Source organism: Stegodyphus dumicola, chromosome 12 (genome assembly GCF_044657685.1).
Source record: "Stegodyphus dumicola isolate Sdum_Otavi_A_Nest chromosome 12, ASM4465768v1".
NCBI classification, from domain to species: Eukaryota; Metazoa; Arthropoda; class Arachnida; order Araneae; family Eresidae; genus Stegodyphus; species Stegodyphus dumicola.
This window is the reverse complement of record NC_140779.1, coordinates 17,812,226-17,833,359: the sequence shown is the minus strand read 5'-3', so window position 1 is coordinate 17,833,359 and position 21,134 is coordinate 17,812,226. Positions and strand designations below refer to the sequence as shown.

Sequence of the window (21,134 nt, the reverse complement as noted above, 5' to 3'; positions counted from 1 at the left end):
AACAAACTAAAAAAGACCTTTGTGGTCAAGAATTTTGCGCATTGAGCTGCAAAAAATAGAAAACAAGGTAAAAAGAAAATTCTTCAAGCATTTGCTTAAAAGTCGTTGTGATACTGTGGTTCCGGTGAAAAATTTATCACAAGTTAAAATAAAGTGCAATGAAAAGTGTAAATACAAAATAAACGAAATTATCACTAGAATACTTACAAATAAAAAGCGTATTTAAAACTCAAATCAAATTGGAAGTAATATGCTGATTAAAGCTAAGACAAGCTTTAAACATTTGAATAGAAATACAATGGTTATGTAAGACATAAGCAAAAAATACAAAACATTCAAAAAAGCGGTAAATGGTAAATTAGCCCAATTCGAATCTCATTACTAACTCTTCAGGGGAAATGCATAATGGTATTTGAATCCAGCTAATTCTATGTCGCGTTTCGTCATATATATATATATATTTGTATTAATAAAATTCCATAGTCAAGAATACACTTAAAATTCGAACTGTATGTTCTTTTCATTTTTAATGACGACGGTCTCTTATTTGAAAGTACGTGGAATTAAATTCACAGCCCCGTAGTCAAGTTTTTTTTCCCGCCTTTTCTACACGTACAGTTATAGAATGTTCTGGAAATATTTAAAGCGAACTGGATTGGCTGAAGAGGCTGACGTCATTTCTTGGAAGCTCCGCGTTTCCAGAGGCTATAAAAGGACTCGCAAAAGGAATATCGGGGCTTTTTCTTAAATGTCACGATGCAGTAAACTTCATACAAAAAGTTATTAGTAATTCTTTTTATTTACTCCGGATATCTGATTTTTGTAACTGCTATTTTCTACTGAACAATAATAAATGGATCCTGTTTTTTAAACTTATCGTCTGATAATTTAAGCTACGACTACATCTATGATTCTTCACCAATCTATTTATTCCGGACAAAAGCTGGTACATCACATATAAATATATATTATGCAGATATTTGCTTTGGTATATACTCCCACAGAATACTGTAGTACAAACTTTAATAAAATAAAATAGTTAACTTCTATGTATACATATAATCATTTTGACTGCTCCTTCGAACATTTTGCAAGGACTATTCGGGTATCGTCCAGAGTCCACAACTGTACAACGCAAGTACAGTGTACACCCTATCATCGGGGCTAATGCCAGGAAAGCAGGTTACGGATAACTGAAAAACACAGGTAATCCAAGTTATTAATTTTTCATGCATATTGTACACTTATTTCTTACAAAAATTAGTAATTATTTTGTTTCTGAGAACCTTTTAAGTATCTGTTGGATTTCACTGCTTATTTTTCGAAATACTATTATGTTATTCGATTCCTCTTGGCGGACGACGTCCAGTAATGCTTCAATAGAAGTCTCGGAACTTATAAGGTGTTTTCCCCGCCTTCTTAGCATGCCTTCGTGGTATAGTGGTCAGCACACCCGGGCGTGTTCGAGAGGTCCGTCACCTCTTCTGCATACCGAAAATCTTAATGACTGCACGAAGTGAATAAATCGCTTTTTGTTAAAAGAGACAGACTTAAATAGTCTGACCACTATTTAATATAACATTGTGAATGCAAATGAATAGTTATATCTTGTCCAAGAGTATCCGTATGTTAAGAAATTCTGAAAACATTCTGACATCTTAATTATGTGTTGTTGTTTATTAAAGACTATTAAGAAAGTTTAATTTTGAAAAAAAAAAATGGGATTGAAAAACTCTTCAGTTTGCTCTTCATGGAGAAAATATGCTTCTGTCTTTTTCGCCTCCTCTTACGCCTTTTTAATTTTGTAGGGTAAGCTAATTTCCTAAATGTCTGGAGCTATTAAAGAAGATTATTTTTTATTCTTGTAGCTAAGCTGTATTACGCGTTTTTTGTAAAGTTTTCAGAAGATCTAAAAATCTTTTTAATACTAGTATTGTTATATCTGAAAATTTTCGTTTTTTAATACTTTTAACTTTAACTTTGAACTTTGATTCATGGTGCCGGATAAAAGTAACCAAAAAAAATCAAATATCAAATAATTCATAAGAACATCGAAATTCTTATAAACATTAAAACAAATCTAATTCATAATAATCAAAAGATGAATCAAATAAACAATCGTATAGTAAATCTATCAATCAATCGTATATCATATCTATCAATCAATCGTATAGTGGTAGTACAATCTAACTTTTAGGTTTTGCGTTGTGAGTAACCTATGCAAAGGAAAAAAATCAATAACCCCAAATTCACTTAAACCCCATGTTTCTTAAAAGCCTTCCGGCTCAAACAAATGGAGGGACATGACAGACCACCAGAAACTACACTAAATTAAACAAATGAAACATAAAATACATATCAAACACATTTATTAATTTCTAGAATATTCAAACATATGATAACTAGGTAAACTGATCAGTCCCCTATAAATTAACCTTAAGAGGTAAATTAACATATATATTATCAGGTTCTGCGTTCCCCCTTACTTGCTTAGGGAACATTGACTGTCCTGACTCGGAACAGGGAGCTTACTAAAGCTAAGTTCAATAAATTTGGGAAGTAGACAACACACACAGGAAGGGTATACGAAACCCTTTATTTTTTCTCACTTTACAATGATTTCCGGACTTCGGAATACAGAGACCAACCACTTGTGGTCTGAACGTAAGAATATAAAAATATTAACTAAACTCTAACTAAACTTAACTTTGGATTAATCAAACAAGTGCCTACTCTAAGATTGGCCGTATATTAGCAAAAAGCCGTATGTAGTACAGAGAACTGTTAACACTACGATACGTTTAAAATTATCAAGAGGATTAAACCTCTGGCCTTGAAGGCAACCAGCAACCGAGTAAAACTACTATGGCAAGCGGCCTGCTTCTAATAGCTCCTTCCTCTCTCTTGCTTGGCAAAAAGCCACAACTTAAGTACTTGGCGTTCGCAAGACAGATTTGCATAAATAAGTTAAAGCTTTTAATTCTGGCTGGAAGTAGAAAATAAGAAGTGATAGTAAAGATTTAAAATAAAATAAACGTTAGTAAAACTTAAGATCCTTACAATATCATTTTAAATCTTATACTCATGTTAGGTGTACTAATTTTTTTTAACATTACATAACTCACAATTTAGGCGGTTGTACCACACGTTTATTAATATAGTATCATTACTCGGTTACAATTTAAATACAAAAGGCAGAAAAAAGAATTCACTCACAGGGTGAAGTTCATACATTAAACTCCTATGATTAATATGGAGTGCTGATAGTTCAACAGATCGTCCTACTCATTTCGTTGACCATTCAAAGAGATCGAGAATGCCATCATCGACGAATTAATACGGAGTTTTAGATAGTTCAACAGATCGTCCTACTCATTTCGTTGACCATTCGAAGAGATCGAGAATGCCATCATCGACGGATTAATACGGAGTTTTAGATAGTTCAACAGCTAGTCAAACTGCTTTTAAATCACGAACGCTAACGCCTTCAACAAATCAAGACCCAAGGAAGACACAAGAATCAGGATGCTTCTTTTAAATTAGGGAGCAGTCTTTATCAGGAACGTTAACGCTTCAACAAAATCAAGACTCGAGGAAGACACAGGTATCAGGAAGCTTCTCTTAAATTAGGGAGCAGTCTTTATCAGGAACGTTAACGCTTCAACAAAATCAAGACTCGAGGAAGACACAGTTATCAGGAAGCTTCTCTTAAATTAGGGAACAGTCTTTATCAGGAACGCTAACGCTACAACAAAATCTGTATTAAGGTAACCTCGAGAATGTCAAATTAAAGTTCTTGGGAAAATACAACGAAGCAGCAGCAAAGCTATATTTTGCATAAGCACTTAGTCTCAACTCGAGCAAAATTCTCATCAGCTGAAAGCCGACAGAAATTCAAGACTGCCGCCCTCTGGTTCACGGCATTCGCGAGAGCAAGACCCGCAAGGGGGTCAAGCCCCCGCCACTCGTTTTCTTCTTACTCTTAGCTTGAAAGAATCAGGAAACAGAAGGATCTCTAGCCTGGTGCAAGCACACAGGAAATCTCGGTTTCTCCGCCTCTGTGAGTTCATAGGCTTTCAAAAAAAAAATCATAACATTAAATCTTACCAATCCCGGAATTTTATGTTATCTAAATTGAGAAAATGACACACCCATGATCAATCAAACGCCAGAGAATCTGACAATGCAATCCGAAAAACATCTGTACACATAACGTGAGAAAAAGTAGACCCCCCAACTAACAAGCGGAAAATAAGCTCCACGAGAATCCAATTACCCAATGTTAGTTTAACCACCCACTGTCTTGAAGTAAGCAAAACTGCAAGCTTTACAAAGCGACAGGAAGAACGATTTCCGTTTCACACGCATTAGCTAAAAGGCGACACTACACACCCTCTACTGCCTCCATTGTTGGTAAAAGGCCATAAAGCAGATGGCTCCCGCAACCGTTTCCCGCCTTAGTTACAATTCCTACTCAAGAATAATGAGTTAAATAAACCTTAAGAGCTTAAGAATACTTTTTTTTTCGCGATTAAAATACACATGAATACAAATAAAAATATTAGAATAATGACTTAAAACACATATTAATAATTGAAATTCGCGACATAACAGTATCATGACAGCATTAAATCATGAATATGAAAATGGTTATCTATGAGCAAAACGTGTTATAAAGTCTGTTCGTAGAGGGGGGAAGTATCCAGTACAGTTTACCAAACGCTTTTACCATACAGAGATTTTTCAGATTACCTGTAATATAATTAATGTAAAATATATTATTGTTAACCTGGAGATAAGGAATTCTTTAATTACAGTGGATGTAGACGAGAACAATGCACACGACGTTTTAACACTTACTGAATTCCACAATGATAATGAATTCCACAATGATAATGATAATGAATTCCACAAGACAATGATATTACAAACAAATATCATGCTACGTACAGTTTGGCTATGTCATATATGTATGCATATGTTAAATAAAAATTATTTATTGCACAAAATGCTTTCCTTGCAGAAGTAAAAAAATGTGGCAAACATTGTTTACATCTTGTTAGGAGCTATTGAAGCCGATTACTTTAAATTTTTTGTAGCTAAGCTATATTAGCCAAATTTCTACACAATACCACTTTTATTAATTCCCTATCCACTACCTAAATTCTAGAATAAATTATTCTTTTAATATTGTTAGGCTACGCAAGCATTTTTGCCCCCTCGCCCACGCCGTTGGTGCGTGTTCTTTTCATCGTTCAGACCCGCGTTGTCTTTTTCAGTTGTTGTCAACCTCTATGTCCCTTGCCTGTACAGCCCCTTGCCAACCCCCATGACCCCTTGTCAGCTTTACATCACTCTGACCCGCGTTGTCTTTATCAATTGTTGTTAAATTCTATGTCCCTTGCCAACCCCATCACCCCTTGTCAGCTTTTCCTCGCTCAGATCCGCGTTGTCTTTCTCAGTTGTTGTCAACCTTTAAGTCCCTTGCTTGTACAGCTCCTTGCCAAACTTGTACTTGCTCCTTGCCTTGGGGTTTGGCAAGGAGCTGTACAAGCAAGACCCCTTGTCAGCTTTACATCACTCTGACCCGCGTTGTCTTTATCAATTGTTGTCAACTTCTATGTCCCTTGCAACCCCATGATCCCTTGTCAGCTTTTCCTCGCTCAGATACACGTTGTCTTTCCCAGTTGTCAACCTCTAAGTCCTTTGCTTGTACAGCTCCTTGCAAACCCCCATGACCCCTTGTCAGCTTTCCATCGCTCAGACCCGTATTTTTTTCTCAATTGTTGTCAAACTCCACGTCCCTTGCCTGTACAGCCCCTTGCAATTCTTCATGACCCTTTGTCAGCTTTTCACCGCATAGATCCACGTTGTATTTCTCAGTTGTTGTCTACCTCTATGTCCCTTGCCTTTATAGCCCCTTGCCAACACCTAAGACCCCTTTTCAGGTTTTTATCGTTCAGACCCGCGTTGTCTTTCTCAAGTGTTGTCAGTTTCTATGCCCCTTGCTTGTACAGCCCTTCGCCAACCACCATAACCCCTTGTCATCTGTCCGCATACCTCCTCCAGGCACAAAACTGTGGCACGTATTTAGTATTTAATAGCCTAATAAACCAATTTCAGAAGTAAAACTCTCATGAGAACATCTTTTAGCTTCCTTATCTTAAAATCCAACCTTGTGTCTCGCAATATGAGGTAATGCAACTAATTGGGACTTGTCTCTTAACGTCTTAAATTGTTACCAGACATAGTTACACGGTTTTATTGTCTACCAGTTCAAATATGCGTGTTATGAGTTACTCCACCATATTGTCTCTGAAATGGAACTCAAGGAAGTAAGGCTTTGTTTATTTATTTATTTTTAGGAAACTACGTAGAATAATGTTTTACTCCAGACAGAACCCGGTGTGTTCAAGTTTGTTAAGTACTTTAATCCAAGCTATTAATTCCACACTTAAAACTTAATATGACAATGCAAAATGTAGAAAAACAACATTGTTCCGGGATAGTTTTTATTAAAGGTACAAGAAATCCAGATTTTTTTCCTGTCATATTTGGTGCTCCATCGTTCGTAATATTACATGTATTTGTTATAGGCACTTTCAAAGTATAGGCCCTTCCTGAAATTCACGAAAAATATCACATCCCGTTGTAGTTCCCTTTAAAGCAAGGTTTCTTGAACGTTTTTCAGTCGCGACCCCTTTTTATCACTGAGATTTTTTCGCGACCACCAGGACCCCATAATATTTACAAAAATTTTGTGGGACCCCATACGTATTGCGCAAATCCGACATACGTGTGAGTAAAACTGTCAATTTTTTTCACTTGTACTGTAATATATTTCAATTCATTAACTTTAATTTCTAATTTTAAGACATAGAACAGTGTGAAAATTTTAAATAAGTTACAGACGAAATGACAGCGTCACGTGCAAAGCAAAGAAAAGGTGTGGTGGTGTATTTAATTACAGCAAAGCATACTAGGGCTATCTGCCTAAGGGGAAGGATGCCTTCGTGGAGGACTTTCTAAGGGAAACTGGCTCGTATACGCGTTACACAGCAAAGAAAAGGAACGTTTATATTGTTACGTTTTTTTCCTTTCTTCTTCTGACATCAGTTGTTGAATTATTTTCTTCCTTCACGTTCGTGCGGGGTTTGTAGATTTGGAGTGAATAACGACGACACTTGATGAAGTATCGAAACACACTTCATTTAGCCAACATTAATCAAGGACAGCTCCAATAACACTTTTTACAGTCATCGAAGACCCACTATAAACACGCTGGAACAATCAGCGACACAGCCTTCACACTGACAGGCAACAACGGTGGAGATAGCTTCACCTCAAAACACCAGAGTACAGCTTCCGACTCTGTTTGGTCATTGTCGGAACTCCACGTACTCTCCAGACTCTCCACGTGATGCACTCGACGATACACAAGAGTATAGTTCTCGACTCAGCACAGTCTAAGACAAAACTCGTCGATGCACTAATTCGCGATGCACTTAAAAGAGTCTTTCGGTGCACTCGACGACCCACTCGGCGGTCGACTTCGAGACACTCGCTGAATGACTATCAGCTCTCTAGACAAAGCACACACACTCTGAGAGACGCACACTGACGGCAGACTAGCAGGGTTTATGTAGCTGTCGGCTTTTGTTCGGGAACATTCTGGGCTAAACCGGTAAGAATTCGTTCCAGAAGGTTCTCCCACAGTCCATGGCATATCGCCACTTTTGTCGCCAAATGGGCGATTTCTCGCCAAATGTGGCAACCTTGCCGTCTTTGCAATTTTATGGCAACCCTAAAACTGCTTTGCGGGAAAGCTATCTTACCGCGCCTGTACATTTAGTAACAATTTTATAAAAAGAATGCGTCGAAACGTTTTCGTTGTTTTCTTTTGTCTGTATTGTCTTATCTGTATCTATTTTCAAATACATTGTGTAAAAATATTTAGTAATTGTAAAATTATTATAATAAGCTAAAAAAAATATCAAAGCTGCTAAAAATTTTCGCGACCTTCTGCTGCAGGTCCCGCGACCCCCTTGGGTGTCGCGACCCACAGTTTAAGAAACCCTGCTTTAAAGAACGTACGCACGCCAGTTCCTCGGTAACTTCAAAGTTCTCATCAACACCTCTCATAAATAATACTAATTGAGCAGTGTCATTTACATCAGTGCTTTCATCCATAGCTATGGAGCAAAATTTAAACTGGCCAATCTTTGGTTCTAATTGTGATGTCAAATTTTTATCGATATCTTCGATTCTAGAAGTTACCGTTTTTCGAGATAAGCTTACAGTCTCAAAATTACTTTTCTTGTCTGGACATAAAAGAACACAAATTTGGAGTAGGCATTGTTTAACAAACTCCCCATCACGAAGAGCTTTATTATTTTAGCAATATTATGTGCTACAATGTAACTTGCATGTGTAGCTGCTTCTTGGATACTGTTTACTGTCTTGAAAAAATTTTGTCGGCTTGATAATTTTTACAAAGACTTTATGCACCTTGTTTTCTTCCATATTCGGACATTGCTTCGTAACTGGAATTTTTATGCTTAGATGTGAAATCATGGGAACTGTTATATTCTTTAAAGACTGCTACAGCTTCAATGCAGAGGAGACTCGTTGGTTTTTCTTTTACAACTGTAAAATATATTTCCAGGTCCATTCATCATTAAAAGCAAGGCACTCTGAATCGATTTTAAGTTTTTAGTAGCCAATTTGGGGTTGAAATATTTTACGAATAACCCAAACAGGCATTAGCTACTCTACAGTTTTAATTAATTTCACAATGATGCTATATGTTCCGCAAGTTTACCATACACAGTCAATAATATTAGAACTCGCGCCAAAAGGGAAAGTCGCTGACTGCAGCTTACAACGCGCCACATGTGATAGCTAATTCACCTATATTGGATTCCCATGTGTCTGCTCCCGGAGAAAGAGATAACGCTTGTTGGCGACAGTCTACAGCTTAACTAACAAGCACTGATGCCACACAGAGTGTCACTGTGAGTCACTAATGAGTACAGCTCCCGACTCGGTTCGGTCGTTCTCGGAACTCAAAGTACTCTAGAGACTGTCCCCGCTGTAACTCGCGATGCACTCGACGATACATTCGATAGCCTCAACGATGCATAGCCTCTCGATGCATTAACTCGCGGTACACTGCCAAGACACCTCAACACTAGACCTGACGATCAACTCGTCAAACTCACGATCGACTAGACTACGAGACAATCTCACGAGTCACTAACTCACAATACACTCGACGACCAACTCGACACTAGACTCACGATCAACTCGAGACCATGAGACACTCCCTACTTCCGAATTTAACACTTTACCGATTAAAAGCTGTCTGGGCTTGTTATTTCCGTCGATTTAGGTTTTGTAGACCAAAATAGAGATAGTAAAAAGATCATCAGTCTTTTGGAAAAAAGGAAGAAAAAATATAATATTTAAACACAGTAGACAAGAAGATGGATACATAATATATAAATATATATGTCTTTTAATTTGCCTCAGACCGGCAAATTAAAATTTTATCCGCGAGCCGGATAGAACCTTCCGACAGGCCGTAGCTTGCGCCTCCCTGGTCTAGATACTAGGAGGCATGAGACCTCCCTTTGCAATGACTTCGGCCTTTTTGTTCTTAGTTCTATTGTTTGTAAGATTTTAATTCTTTGTAACTTTGTAGAGTCATTAGGTTATTTTTAAAGCGGGAGTAATGCAAAATGACCAACGCCCTCGCCGAGAATCGAACCACTGACCTCTGTAATACGCGCCCAGCGTGCAGACCACTACACTAAGAAGGCATGGTAAGAAGGCGGGAGAAACACCTTATATACTCCCCCTTTTAAAGGGCGATTGGAGATTTTTAGGGGACCCAATCGCCAAATCCTGGGTGTGGAGAAACATCATCCACCACCCTTTTTGTTCGAGACGTTAGGTTGATTGAAAGTCGGAGAGATGAAAAATGAGCAACGCCTACGCCGGGAATCGAACCACGGATCTGTGGAATACGCGCCCAGCGTGCAGATCATTATACTGCGAAGGCCTGCTAAGAAGGCGGAAGAAATGCTTTATAACTTTTTGCTTAACCATTTGAAATAAAAAAAATAATAATGGAAATAATAAAATATGAATGCATTTTAGAAATAAAGTTTTCAGTTATAATGTTATCACACATACCATCAATGTAATGTTCGTTTATAATATATGTACTTTATAATATTTGGAAACTGCAATTTGTTCTGACCTGTCTTCTACTTTTTGCAGCTGTTGGCGGAAGAAGAAATGAGACTTCATACCATGTTGTTTTTGCCCCTACTCCCACTGGTCACCGGTGTTCCTAACAATTGGCCAATTAGAAGAATGAGCAACGTTACTGGAGATATCATCTTGGGTGCTCTTTTCCCGATCCACGAGAGAAATGCCAAATATGAATGCGGAAGATTGCAGGTAAATATCTGCTTTTTTAAAAAGTCAAATGTAATGAAAAAAAAAAAAAAAAAAAAATCCGAAAGGTTTCAGATTTGAACGGTGGCCCGAAAGGGTTTGTTAAGGTTTTTGACGCTCTCGCTCGGCTCGTAGTCTACCAGTCTGCTGTTGCATTCACTCCTAATAACCTATTTTGTCTTTTTAGCTCAAGCATAATGTTTTAGTCCTTTCGCCATATACCATTCAACAGTAAAATTTTAAAAAATTGAAAAGCAAGATAGCAATTAAAATTTGAGTTTTAGCTGAAAACTTCATAGTGTCATGTGAATATCGTTACCGACATGCCGCGTGGAAAAAAATTGCTGGATCGCAAACGAGAAAAGTATAAATCTATGCGAATTTAAATCTTAAAGTCTGAGTTAGGTTTTATAGATCTCTTGATCTTCCTCTTGAATCTTCCCTTTTGATGCTATAGAACGGGGTGTTTTCGGTGAAATTAAAGCCATCCTATGGTTGATTTTATCATAATTTAATATTAATATTGATAATTATCTTTTCTATACGCATGGATAAGTAGTCATGATGGCAAAGAATATTTCGTTGCTAGGAGGTGTTGTAAGTGATCGTAATATCGTGAACAAATACCTCATGTGGACACCCCATAACTTCCTTGTACGGCCTATTAAATTTTACACATTTTTGTTGAATTTCATTTAAACTTATTTCCTCAAATTTCATTAGAGATATATTTCTCGTTCAATTAATTCAGTTCAGTTCTTCGCGGCAAGGCATAATTATATAAAACTCAAAGTATCTTCATTAAAAATTATAACATACAGAAAAACATAAAACAACAAATACAGTTTAAACATTTCTGCAATTAAAATTAGAGTTTCTGCATAAAAACAAGTATTTCAGCCAGCCAGCGGGCGGAAAGACATATTTTTTGGTGCACAAATTTGAAAGTTTACTTTTAGTCGCACTCGGCAAAAAGACACTGAAGTTGGTGCATAAACTCACTTAATTCACTGTTCTATAAAAAGTTTCAAATGGAAAAAAAAATGGTGGCCTCGTTAAGTTTAGCACCACCTAAACTCTTAAACTGTTGATAATTCTACAATTATTGCATTCAAGATTAACTAAAGATATACGAACCTTAAACGGAACATAGTATGATTTACTCATTTTTAAAGCAAAAACTGCACTAATTTACCAACACATAAGATTAAAAAGAATGAGCTAATCAAACCGGGTAGGATAATGTGTATGTTTGGTTCGGCCGATTGCAACCAAAACGGAAGGTGGGCAACTATAGCAGCCCCATATACAAAATTTCAACGTTCTAAGGCTATTTGGTTTTGTGTTATGCGAGATACATATATATGTACGTACAGATGTCATGACAAAATCTCTTCTGAATCCATTCTAAATCCAATTTGCATGCGATCCGTTTTAAAAAAAGAATCATTTATTCTATCCGTACGTGCAGATATCACTCGAAAACATCGTTCAAATGGATTCGAGAATTATCAGAATGGATATTTTCTTTGAAATATGATACCTGAATCTTTTCGCGATTAGGTTATTATAGGTTTGTCCCGCTTTCTTGGCATACCTTTGTGGTGTGGTGGTCTGCACGCTGGGCGCGTACTCCAGAGGTCCGCGGTTTGATTCCCGGCGATGGTGTTGCATATTTTTCATCTCTCTTGCTTCCACACACACACACACACACAAAATATCTAATGTCTTTACAAGTGGCGCTCGAACTAAAAGGGTGGTGGATGATGACTCTCCGCACCCAGGCTTTGGGGATTGGGTCCCCCTAGAAAATCCAGCCGTCCTTTAAAAGGGGGGGTCTGCATGCTGGGTGCGTAATCCAGAGGTTCGATTCTCGGCGAAGGCGTTGCATATATTTCATCTTTCCTGCTTCCAAAAATACCTAATGTCATGGTTGCATCCTTTACTTCGTACAAGGAAGTCAAATTATTGAAGTATTTCTTGATTTTTCTATCAGCAAACGAATAACAAAAATGTAAATAAATTTCACTGAGTTATGGCATAAGTCAAACATTAATAAAATATGCAGATTGTGCTTATGACAATGTTCTAAAATAATATTTTTATATAAAATATCTTTTAAGTTTACAATGCCATGTTTTTCCCACAGGATGAAGGTATTCATCAATTGGAAGCCTTGTTATTTACTATTAAGAAGATTAATGATGACAGTACCATTCTTCCGGGCGTGAAGCTGGGAGTGCTAGCTTTGGATAGTTGTGACTCAACTGCTTACGCCTTGGAGCAAACACTGGATTTTATCAAAGGGTTCATCGCCAGGAACAATGCCCACGTTGAGAGACAGTTTCTGTGTCATGATGGATCCGTGCCCGTGTTCAGAGACGGTAGTTTTGACAGAGTTGTCGGCATCATAGGTGGACAGTCTTCTTCTGTCTCCATCCAGTTGGCTAACCTCCTTAGATTATTCCGTGTACCTCAGGTATTGTAAACACCTCTTATTCAAGCTAAATGTTTCTCCGCATCAAAGGAAAAAATCTAAACTACTTTCACGATTCTTTAAATAAAATGGCAGGGTATGGATGTTGTTTTCGCAAAACTGATTTCATCTTAAACAAAACTGAAGCAAAAGCTGTGTAGCAGTGAAATGCGTGTATAAGAGAGAAACTATATGAGCGTATACCGGTGTGCTTTAGTATATCTGCTTGTAAAATCGACTTTGTCATTTTTTAAAGGATTAGGAATGATCTTGGCTTATATAAAATGCAGACTAGGGTGCACAATGAAGCGAGCTTTTCGCTGCGTTGAGAAAATGTAGGATCCAGTCTGGATTCAATCGTGACAAGCAACTGCTGCTTTCCTTCTCAAATGCACAAATTAACATTAACATGATTTCTTATCTTTTTTATGAGGTATTTTCTCTCTTCTTCCAGCAAGCCTTCGTGGTGCAACGAGCCTTTAGGATTCTATGGCTCAAATTATGCCTAAATATTAAATTTTGTAAAATTTGGTGCGAAATTTACTGAGAAATTCAATCATTTATCTTGGCTGATTTTTTTTCCAATTTGTGCGTGGAATAATTTACTTGGCGAACTTTTTAATTTATAGCAACCTTTTTTCTATTCATTTTTTTCATTGCAGACGAGCGGAAAAAAATGTCATGGTTCATTCATACTTTCAATTAATACTAACAAAGTGCGTAAACCGCATTTGGCGTTATTATCGCTCAGAAAAAGATGCCAAACGCTCCAATATATAAATTCATGTATATCTTAAAAAATTTTTGAATAAAAAAACTCTAATTTTTTTGTAAGTGTGCCTAGAAATACATATACTTTTAGATTATGCTAAAACTTTTATAGGTTATAAATACAAAAGGTTTCGAAAAATTTATGAAAAATATTTAAAAATAAATCATAAAACATGTGCGAATTATATTTGGGTTAAGTCTAAATTTCGAATTCTGGAAGAAGGAAGGAAGTTTAATAAAAAAAGAGATATTAATAAAGATATATAAAATTCAATTAACATTAAGGAGCTAAACTTTTGAGAGCTACTTTTTTAAAAACTACTCGTGCGATTTTTACAAAATTTGGTAGATTTCCACACTTTGAGTCGTAGAATGGAAATATGGAAAACAATGGGCAGGTCTTTCAGAAAAAGCTCGATTTTATGTCTAAATACCTATATTAGAAGAATGCTGTACATAAATCTAATACATATCCCAAGTCGCGCTTTTGAGACATGAAAAACGTAAGTTGAATTTCATGAATCGGTCCAATAGAACGGAAGATGTAAAACTGACCCCCTCCCCTTTTTTGCGCAGTGTACGTTGTGTCTTGGACGCAGAATTTGTGCTTATGGATGACAACGCCCATCCTAACTGTGCAAACATTGTAAAGTAATGCCTTCGATCTGAGGATATCACCCGTATGTAAAGGCCAGCATACTCAGCTGACTCGAATCCAATAGAGCATGCGTGGAAAATGCTTGGTCCACTAATCGCAGCCCGTCAAGCATCTCCTACATGGACCGGAACTTCGGAGAATAGTGCTTGCTGAGTGAAGTAATCTTCCCCAAGATCAAGTCAATATTTTGTTACTCAGCATGCCTAGGTGTTGTACCGACTGTATTGCATCGTCTGGCAAACATACAATGTATTAACTATCATAACAGCCATGTAATGTTAAGTTTTTGTAAGGGAAGTGTTTTTTTGTAATTGCTCCCGGGAGCAAAAATCATAGTTTTTATGAATGGTATCATGCACACACCATCTTCTTTGTTCTTTATCTTTTGTTTAATAAGTGGGCTTTATGAATAAATCAGGTTTGTTTCACGCCAGAGCTGGTATTATCCTTAATTTATGGACATGAGTGTAATTTAATGCAGTACATTGTCCCCTTTGCCCCGAAAAAGGGAGATTAATGTGTTTTTGTCAACTCTATTCCGCAAAACAAAAGATCCAATGCATCTGACTAAACGAATCATAAGTAGTAAGACTTAAGGCAGTCTGTCTTCGTTTTATTTTTATATTAAGTCTAATAGTAATTCAACAATAAAATGGCTTCGTACGTAAATAAGGACTTTATTTCAAACCCACTTCTTACCTGTATACTATTTACAATGAATTTGTTTTCTATATATTTCAACTTTCCCTAATTTTAAAACTTCTGACTATTTGGAGGAGTCGCGCACAAAAGCATTTCTTTTCAAAACAGCGCCATTTCTCCTTTGCACCGAACCCCCAGGGCTTTGAAAGGATTTGTTTTATTAAAGCGACAGGGAGTATTTCTCTTCTACGTTACCGAAGACTGCAAAGGAAAAGAATCTTTTATGCCAATACTTTTGTGCATTTATTATTCCCGGCGCCTGTCAAAATAAAATTACTCACATTTCCTTTCGTGTGAAATACAAACAGGCAGTTGGATTAACGTTTCCTGAAGTCATATTGCTACATAACACCTTGAGAGTTGGTATTTTATTCTCTGAAGCATGTAAGTGATTATATGAAGGTATTAGGAATAATATATTGTGCACTTCAGCAAGAAAGTTCTTGAAAGATGTACAGTAAGTCCCTGCATAACGCGGGGGATACGTTCCATCGAAGTAGAGCGTAATGCGAAACAACGCTAAGCGAGACTATCTTAACATGTAAATAATGGGGTTAGGGAAGACGGATAAAAAATGGTTAGGCATTAAATTTAATAATTTTTTTAATAAAAATAAAATCAAACATTTATTTATTACAAAAATAAAAGAAATATAAACGAATATACTTTTAAAAACAAATAAAATTCTCAGTCAGATCATTCAGTCTATTCTGGGTTTCCAATTTTCTGCCTTTTTGTCAAGAAGGCATTATGATAGATTGGCTTAAGGGCATATTGCGTTCAATTTCGTCGTCAATCCATATAGACAGTCGTTTTTCCATTTCCTCTATAATGTTATTTCTAGAACGGGTAATTCTAGTTGCAGTTGCCGATGACAGTATTTTTTCTTTATTCTTAAGAATTGTCCTTATTGTTGAAGTTGCCAAAATCAATGCAGCGCTAATTTGAGATTGACGTTCACCAGAATCTAATCTTCTAATCACTTGCATTTGAGTTTCCAGTGAAATGCTTTTTCTGGTTGCTTTCTTTTCTTGTTTTTTATTATCACCCATGATAAAAACTAAAGATCATACATACTATTTGTCACTGTATTATTAATCGTTATAGTATTATATATCAAATTTAAACTTACAATAATGTCAACAAATGTTGTTTCAAATGATAAAAAGCAAGAAACACAACTACACTGTTTCGGATATGTTATTTGGAAACCTAGCGCTGCGCACAATTTCGGAGAATCCCCGGGTTGAAATAAAAGAGCGCTAAACCGAAACAGCGCTAAACGAAACAGCGTTAAGCGGAGTCTTACTGTATAACCAAACAAAAGAGTTATATTCATTATACTTGAATTCTCTGGTTATATATTATTGAAAGACTCAGAGAATTTTCTAAGGTATGTGATGAAATGAGTTCTTAAACAATTTCAAATATATGTAAAATAAAGCTAAAATTAATTGATAAAGAAATCTGGTTATAAAACAACTTTACCATTTATTAGTGTTAGAATCTTCGAATAAAATAGGTGGCACAATGAGAATTAAACAGAATATAATTATACTCCGGAATGATTAGTAAATTTTGACAGAGCTATACCTCCTTTTATATTTGCATTTTAGGAATATAATTTAAAATGGCAACTTAAGCTTATGACATTAGATCAATATTTAATAATACGCATTGAAGCTTATGTCCGTTGAATTCGATTTGATTCCATTGCTGTTCTGAGAAATAATCATGTCACAGAATAAGTCCCTTTCATTAATGCTTTAAAGTGCATATATAATACTCGCAAAAATAGCTAAAGTAAAATATATACAGTAATATTTGTGGAAAATGCAACGCCATGAGGAATAGTCGGAAAAGAATGAAATTTAATCCACATATTACTGATAATGGTATAAATAAACGATCGAATTTAGGAGATAAAAAAAAAACTAAGCGAATGTTGGAATGTTGGTCAAAAGACTTTGTGTGTCCGCCACGCTGATGAATGATAGCCTGTACACGTCGTGGCATTGAATCATACAGGTTCTGAATGTAATCCTCGGGAATGGCAATCCATATGGCTTTGGCGTGACACCAAAGTTCAGTCTTAGTGTGTGCCCCACCAGCTGTAAGAGCGAGTCGCCAACCGATGAAATCCCAGACGTTCTCAATGGACGACATTTCAGGGAAATAAGCAGGCCATGGAATACGCGAAAGGTGATGTGTCTTGAAGATGGCTTGTGCAATCCGTGAAACATGTGAACGGGCATTATCCTGCTGAAATACAGCGCCCGGAATGTGCCGAAGAATGGGAAGGACCTCTAGCTCCGCAACTTTCCTTTTTCCTTTTGTAGCGATCACTGTTGAGGTTACCGGCAATCTGCACTAGATGGGACCGACAATTATACCCAATAGCTTGCCACTCCATGATGCCAGGCGTTTGTGACGTATGACGCTGGAAAACACGCTGTGGGACAGACGTTATCCTTTGTAACGTCTGATGCGTACTTTTCTATCTTTGTACTCCAGATAGTTACAAGTTTCATTGAAGAACACAACTTGTTGCCACAGGGCACTATGTTACCGTTCCCAATGAAGCTATGTTACCGTTCCCAATGAGCTGTCTGTGGTTCAGCAACAGGAGAGTCCTACGTAGAAGAAACCTTGCACGCAGTTAATGCTGCAGCAAACGGCGACGAACCGGGGAGGTAGACAACACGTCACCTGTAGCCGTGGTCCAACGTTGTGCTAATACACGAGAGAACGTTGTACGATCCGCCACAGCTATACGGATAAGGTGTCTGTTGTCCCGTGCCGTTCTGCTATTGCGTGCCCCACTGCCAGGATTTCGCCTTGTTTGCTTCAGCTCTGTCCATTTCTTCTACACATGCATCAGTGTAGAGGCATTACGCTGCGTGCGGGCTGCGATTGCTCAATACGAAAGTCCACCCTCTCGCATACCGACGAAGCGGTCTCGTTCGAAATACGTTAGTTTTTGGTATGGACTGTTCGCCGTTGACGAGGCATACTGACCACTAATTAAACGTTCACAGCAGACAAAAGACAATAAACAGATTTCAAAAAAAAAAAAAAAAAATTACAGTCCTTTTTATACATGGAGCAAGCGGCCGGTTCTCATTCCACGCATGCGTAATCGCTTTATAATTCCAATCTTTGGCATGTCTTACTTCACTTTATATTTCCTGTAAGTTTGATAGAATTTGAGTTATTCCTTTTCATGATATTGTAATTTTTATAAACGTTAGTGTAAAAGAATAATAAACGGATTGATTAAACTTTGATTTTAAATTACACTAAAATCATTTCAGAAGCAAACTATGAAATGCGGTTTTGCGAGACATGAAAAACATCTACAAAAGCTGAAAGTATTTAAATTTAAAATTTGTTACTCTCAGATGTCTTGACGGTGAATAAACAAAACGAGCAACTTACAGTTATGTGTCTGAAGGCTATTCGAGAAATATTTTTCAAGTGATCCAAATTTTTAAATTTATATATATAAACCAAGTACATTCCCTTCTTTTCTTTTTTTTTTTTTTTAAATTGTGGTCAAAATGTATTTATTTCAGTCATTATTCGATCATATTTTTCCAACAGGTATAAAAAACATATTATGTCTTTTTTCTCTACCCAAACTAAATTATTAAGTCTAAAGCCGGACAGGAATTTAAACCTGCAATCACATTTCTTTTTTTCTTGCTCAAAAGACACTGTTACGAATTGAGCATTTTAAAGTTCTTATGTACAACGTACGCTCGTAAAGTAGCCAGACAAATTAAAAGACCAAATGATAAAATAAAAAACCGAAAGAATAAATGTAAGTTTAGAAAGAGTGACATCTCACTCTTCTCAAAGCGAGTTTAACTAGTTATTTTGCTATCTGAATTTCAAAACGCCGGATTTCATTTACTGAGACATTGTACAAAAAATTTCCTTTGAGATGGAACAATGTTACAGTTGAAATTTTGTTACAAATTAGGTTAGAGATGATTCGAACAGTTTATGGTAATAAATCACTATCAAAAGCACAAGTGTATTATGTGGTACTATCGCTTTAAATATGAGCACGGAATCAACATTAAACCGACATGAAACTCCAAAGAATGAGGTAAAAGCGGAGAAAATGCGATCTTTGGTAAAAACTGATAGACATGTAAAAACTTAGAAAATTTTAAAACATACTTCAGATACGTAAAGAAAACTGTATGTTAATTTTAACTGAAAATATGAAAATAAGGAAACGTTATGCTCGATTTCTGCGTCGGATTTTAATAGAACAGAAAAAAAAAAAAGAGAGAGAGAGAAGAAAGCTTGCGGTGACGTTTTCCTGAATTCTGACGAACAGGACAACAATTTCTTAAAGTGTGTTTTGGAAGGATATGGCACTTGGAGTCTACAATATGACCCAGAAACAAAACGATAAAGTGCACAGTGGAAAGAACCGTCTTCTCCCATACAAAAATTTTTGTACACACCACATGACTTCCTTGTACGGAATATTAAATTATACGCATTTTTTTTTCATTTCATTTAAACTTATTGGATTGAATTAAATCTACTTCGCCGACAGCGCATAAACCACAATAGAATAAATGCATTCTTTAAAATTCACGCTAGTATTTGTTTACCATAGCGACACTCTGGCGCTAGATTCACTTAACAGTATTAATAATTATATAACAGTTAATTTATATAATAATTATATAACGGAAACTAAGTTAACTGTTATATAATCCAATAATTATATAACAGTTAACTTGTATATTTCGTTTATATTATAACTCATAATGCACAATATTTATATCATTTAAAGAATAGAATTATCTAATCGTTGCCACATGTTCTATTCAAATACTACAATAAAGCTAGAATGATGTATAAAAGATATTAAGCAAACAAAACAAAATAGAAATAGTTTTTCACAGACGATTGAGTATTTCTCATTTAATTAATTCAGTTCTCACTTTGCGAGAAGGCAAAAATACATAAAAACTCAAAATATCTATATTAAAAATTACGAAGTAAATCTTAAACACTTATTTCCTCGAAAAAATTCCAGAAAGAATTAAGCATGATTTAATTGGAAATAATAAATTAATGCGTTATCTTTGTTATTGCGAAACTAAGTTTGTCTAGATTGGCATCAAGTCCACTAGTCTCCTGTTTCAAATGTAAACATCAATGGCCGGCATATAAAAAAGGCTTAGCGGCACTTAGACAACTGTAAAATTGTTGATAATTGTAACAATATTGCGTACGGATTTACTAAAGGCATAAAACCCTTAACCGGAAGATAAAAAAAAACATAATTCAATCATTTTTAAAGCAAAAAATGTACAATTTACAAACATATAAGAGTAAAGAAACTGAGATCACTGAGCCGGGTAACAGAGTGGATATATTTATAAATATATTTATATAGGTTTGGCGCGGCCGATCGCAACCAAATACGAGGTGCACATCTACATGTTATAGTAGTCTTATATACAAAATTTCAACGTTCTGAGGTTACTCGTTTTTGAGTTATGCGAGATACGTACGAACGTACATACGTTCGTACAGACGCCACGAAAAATTCTCTTCAGAATTCATTTTAAATCAGTTTTTTAGTTTTTTTGGAGGAAACGAGTGTTTTATTCTGTCCTTACGTACAGATATCATGCAAAAACATCGTTAAATTGCATTCGAAAGCGGTCAAAGTGGATATTTTCGTTGAAATATGCTGCCTGAAGCTTTTCGCGATTACAATACTTCCTTTTTACTTCGTACAAGGAAGTAAAAAGGAGGAGAAATCAAAGACTAAGGTGCTGTGGATTGCATTTTTTTTACTACAGAGGACTTATTCACGATGAACATGCCCCTGAAAATCAATCATTTAAAGAGTACTTTTACAAGAAAACGCTTTTTCGATTAAAAAAGCAAGATAAGGGAAGTTAAGAAAGAACTTTTAAAACTCTGAGCATTGGTTTCTTTTGCATTTATAATGTTATGCCTCAAGCAGCATTGTATCAAACACCAAACTTCTGCAGAACAGTACCTCACTAAGCATTCATTTGC

At 36.2% G+C, this 21,134-nt stretch overlaps 1 protein-coding gene across 1 annotated transcript in view; it reads left to right on the top strand.

Moving 5' to 3' along the window:
* The window catches only part of LOC118193513 (metabotropic glutamate receptor 3-like), a 286,303-nt gene that overhangs the window by 142,544 nt on the left and 122,625 nt on the right, over positions 1 to 21,134 (top strand). The window contains exons 2-3 of the mRNA XM_085827511.1: positions 10,285 to 10,467; positions 12,614 to 12,943. Coding sequence (XP_085683637.1) covers positions 10,303 to 10,467; positions 12,614 to 12,943 — 495 coding nt within the window. The 5' untranslated portion in view covers positions 10,285 to 10,302. The remainder of the gene's footprint in view (positions 1 to 10,284; positions 10,468 to 12,613; positions 12,944 to 21,134) is intronic.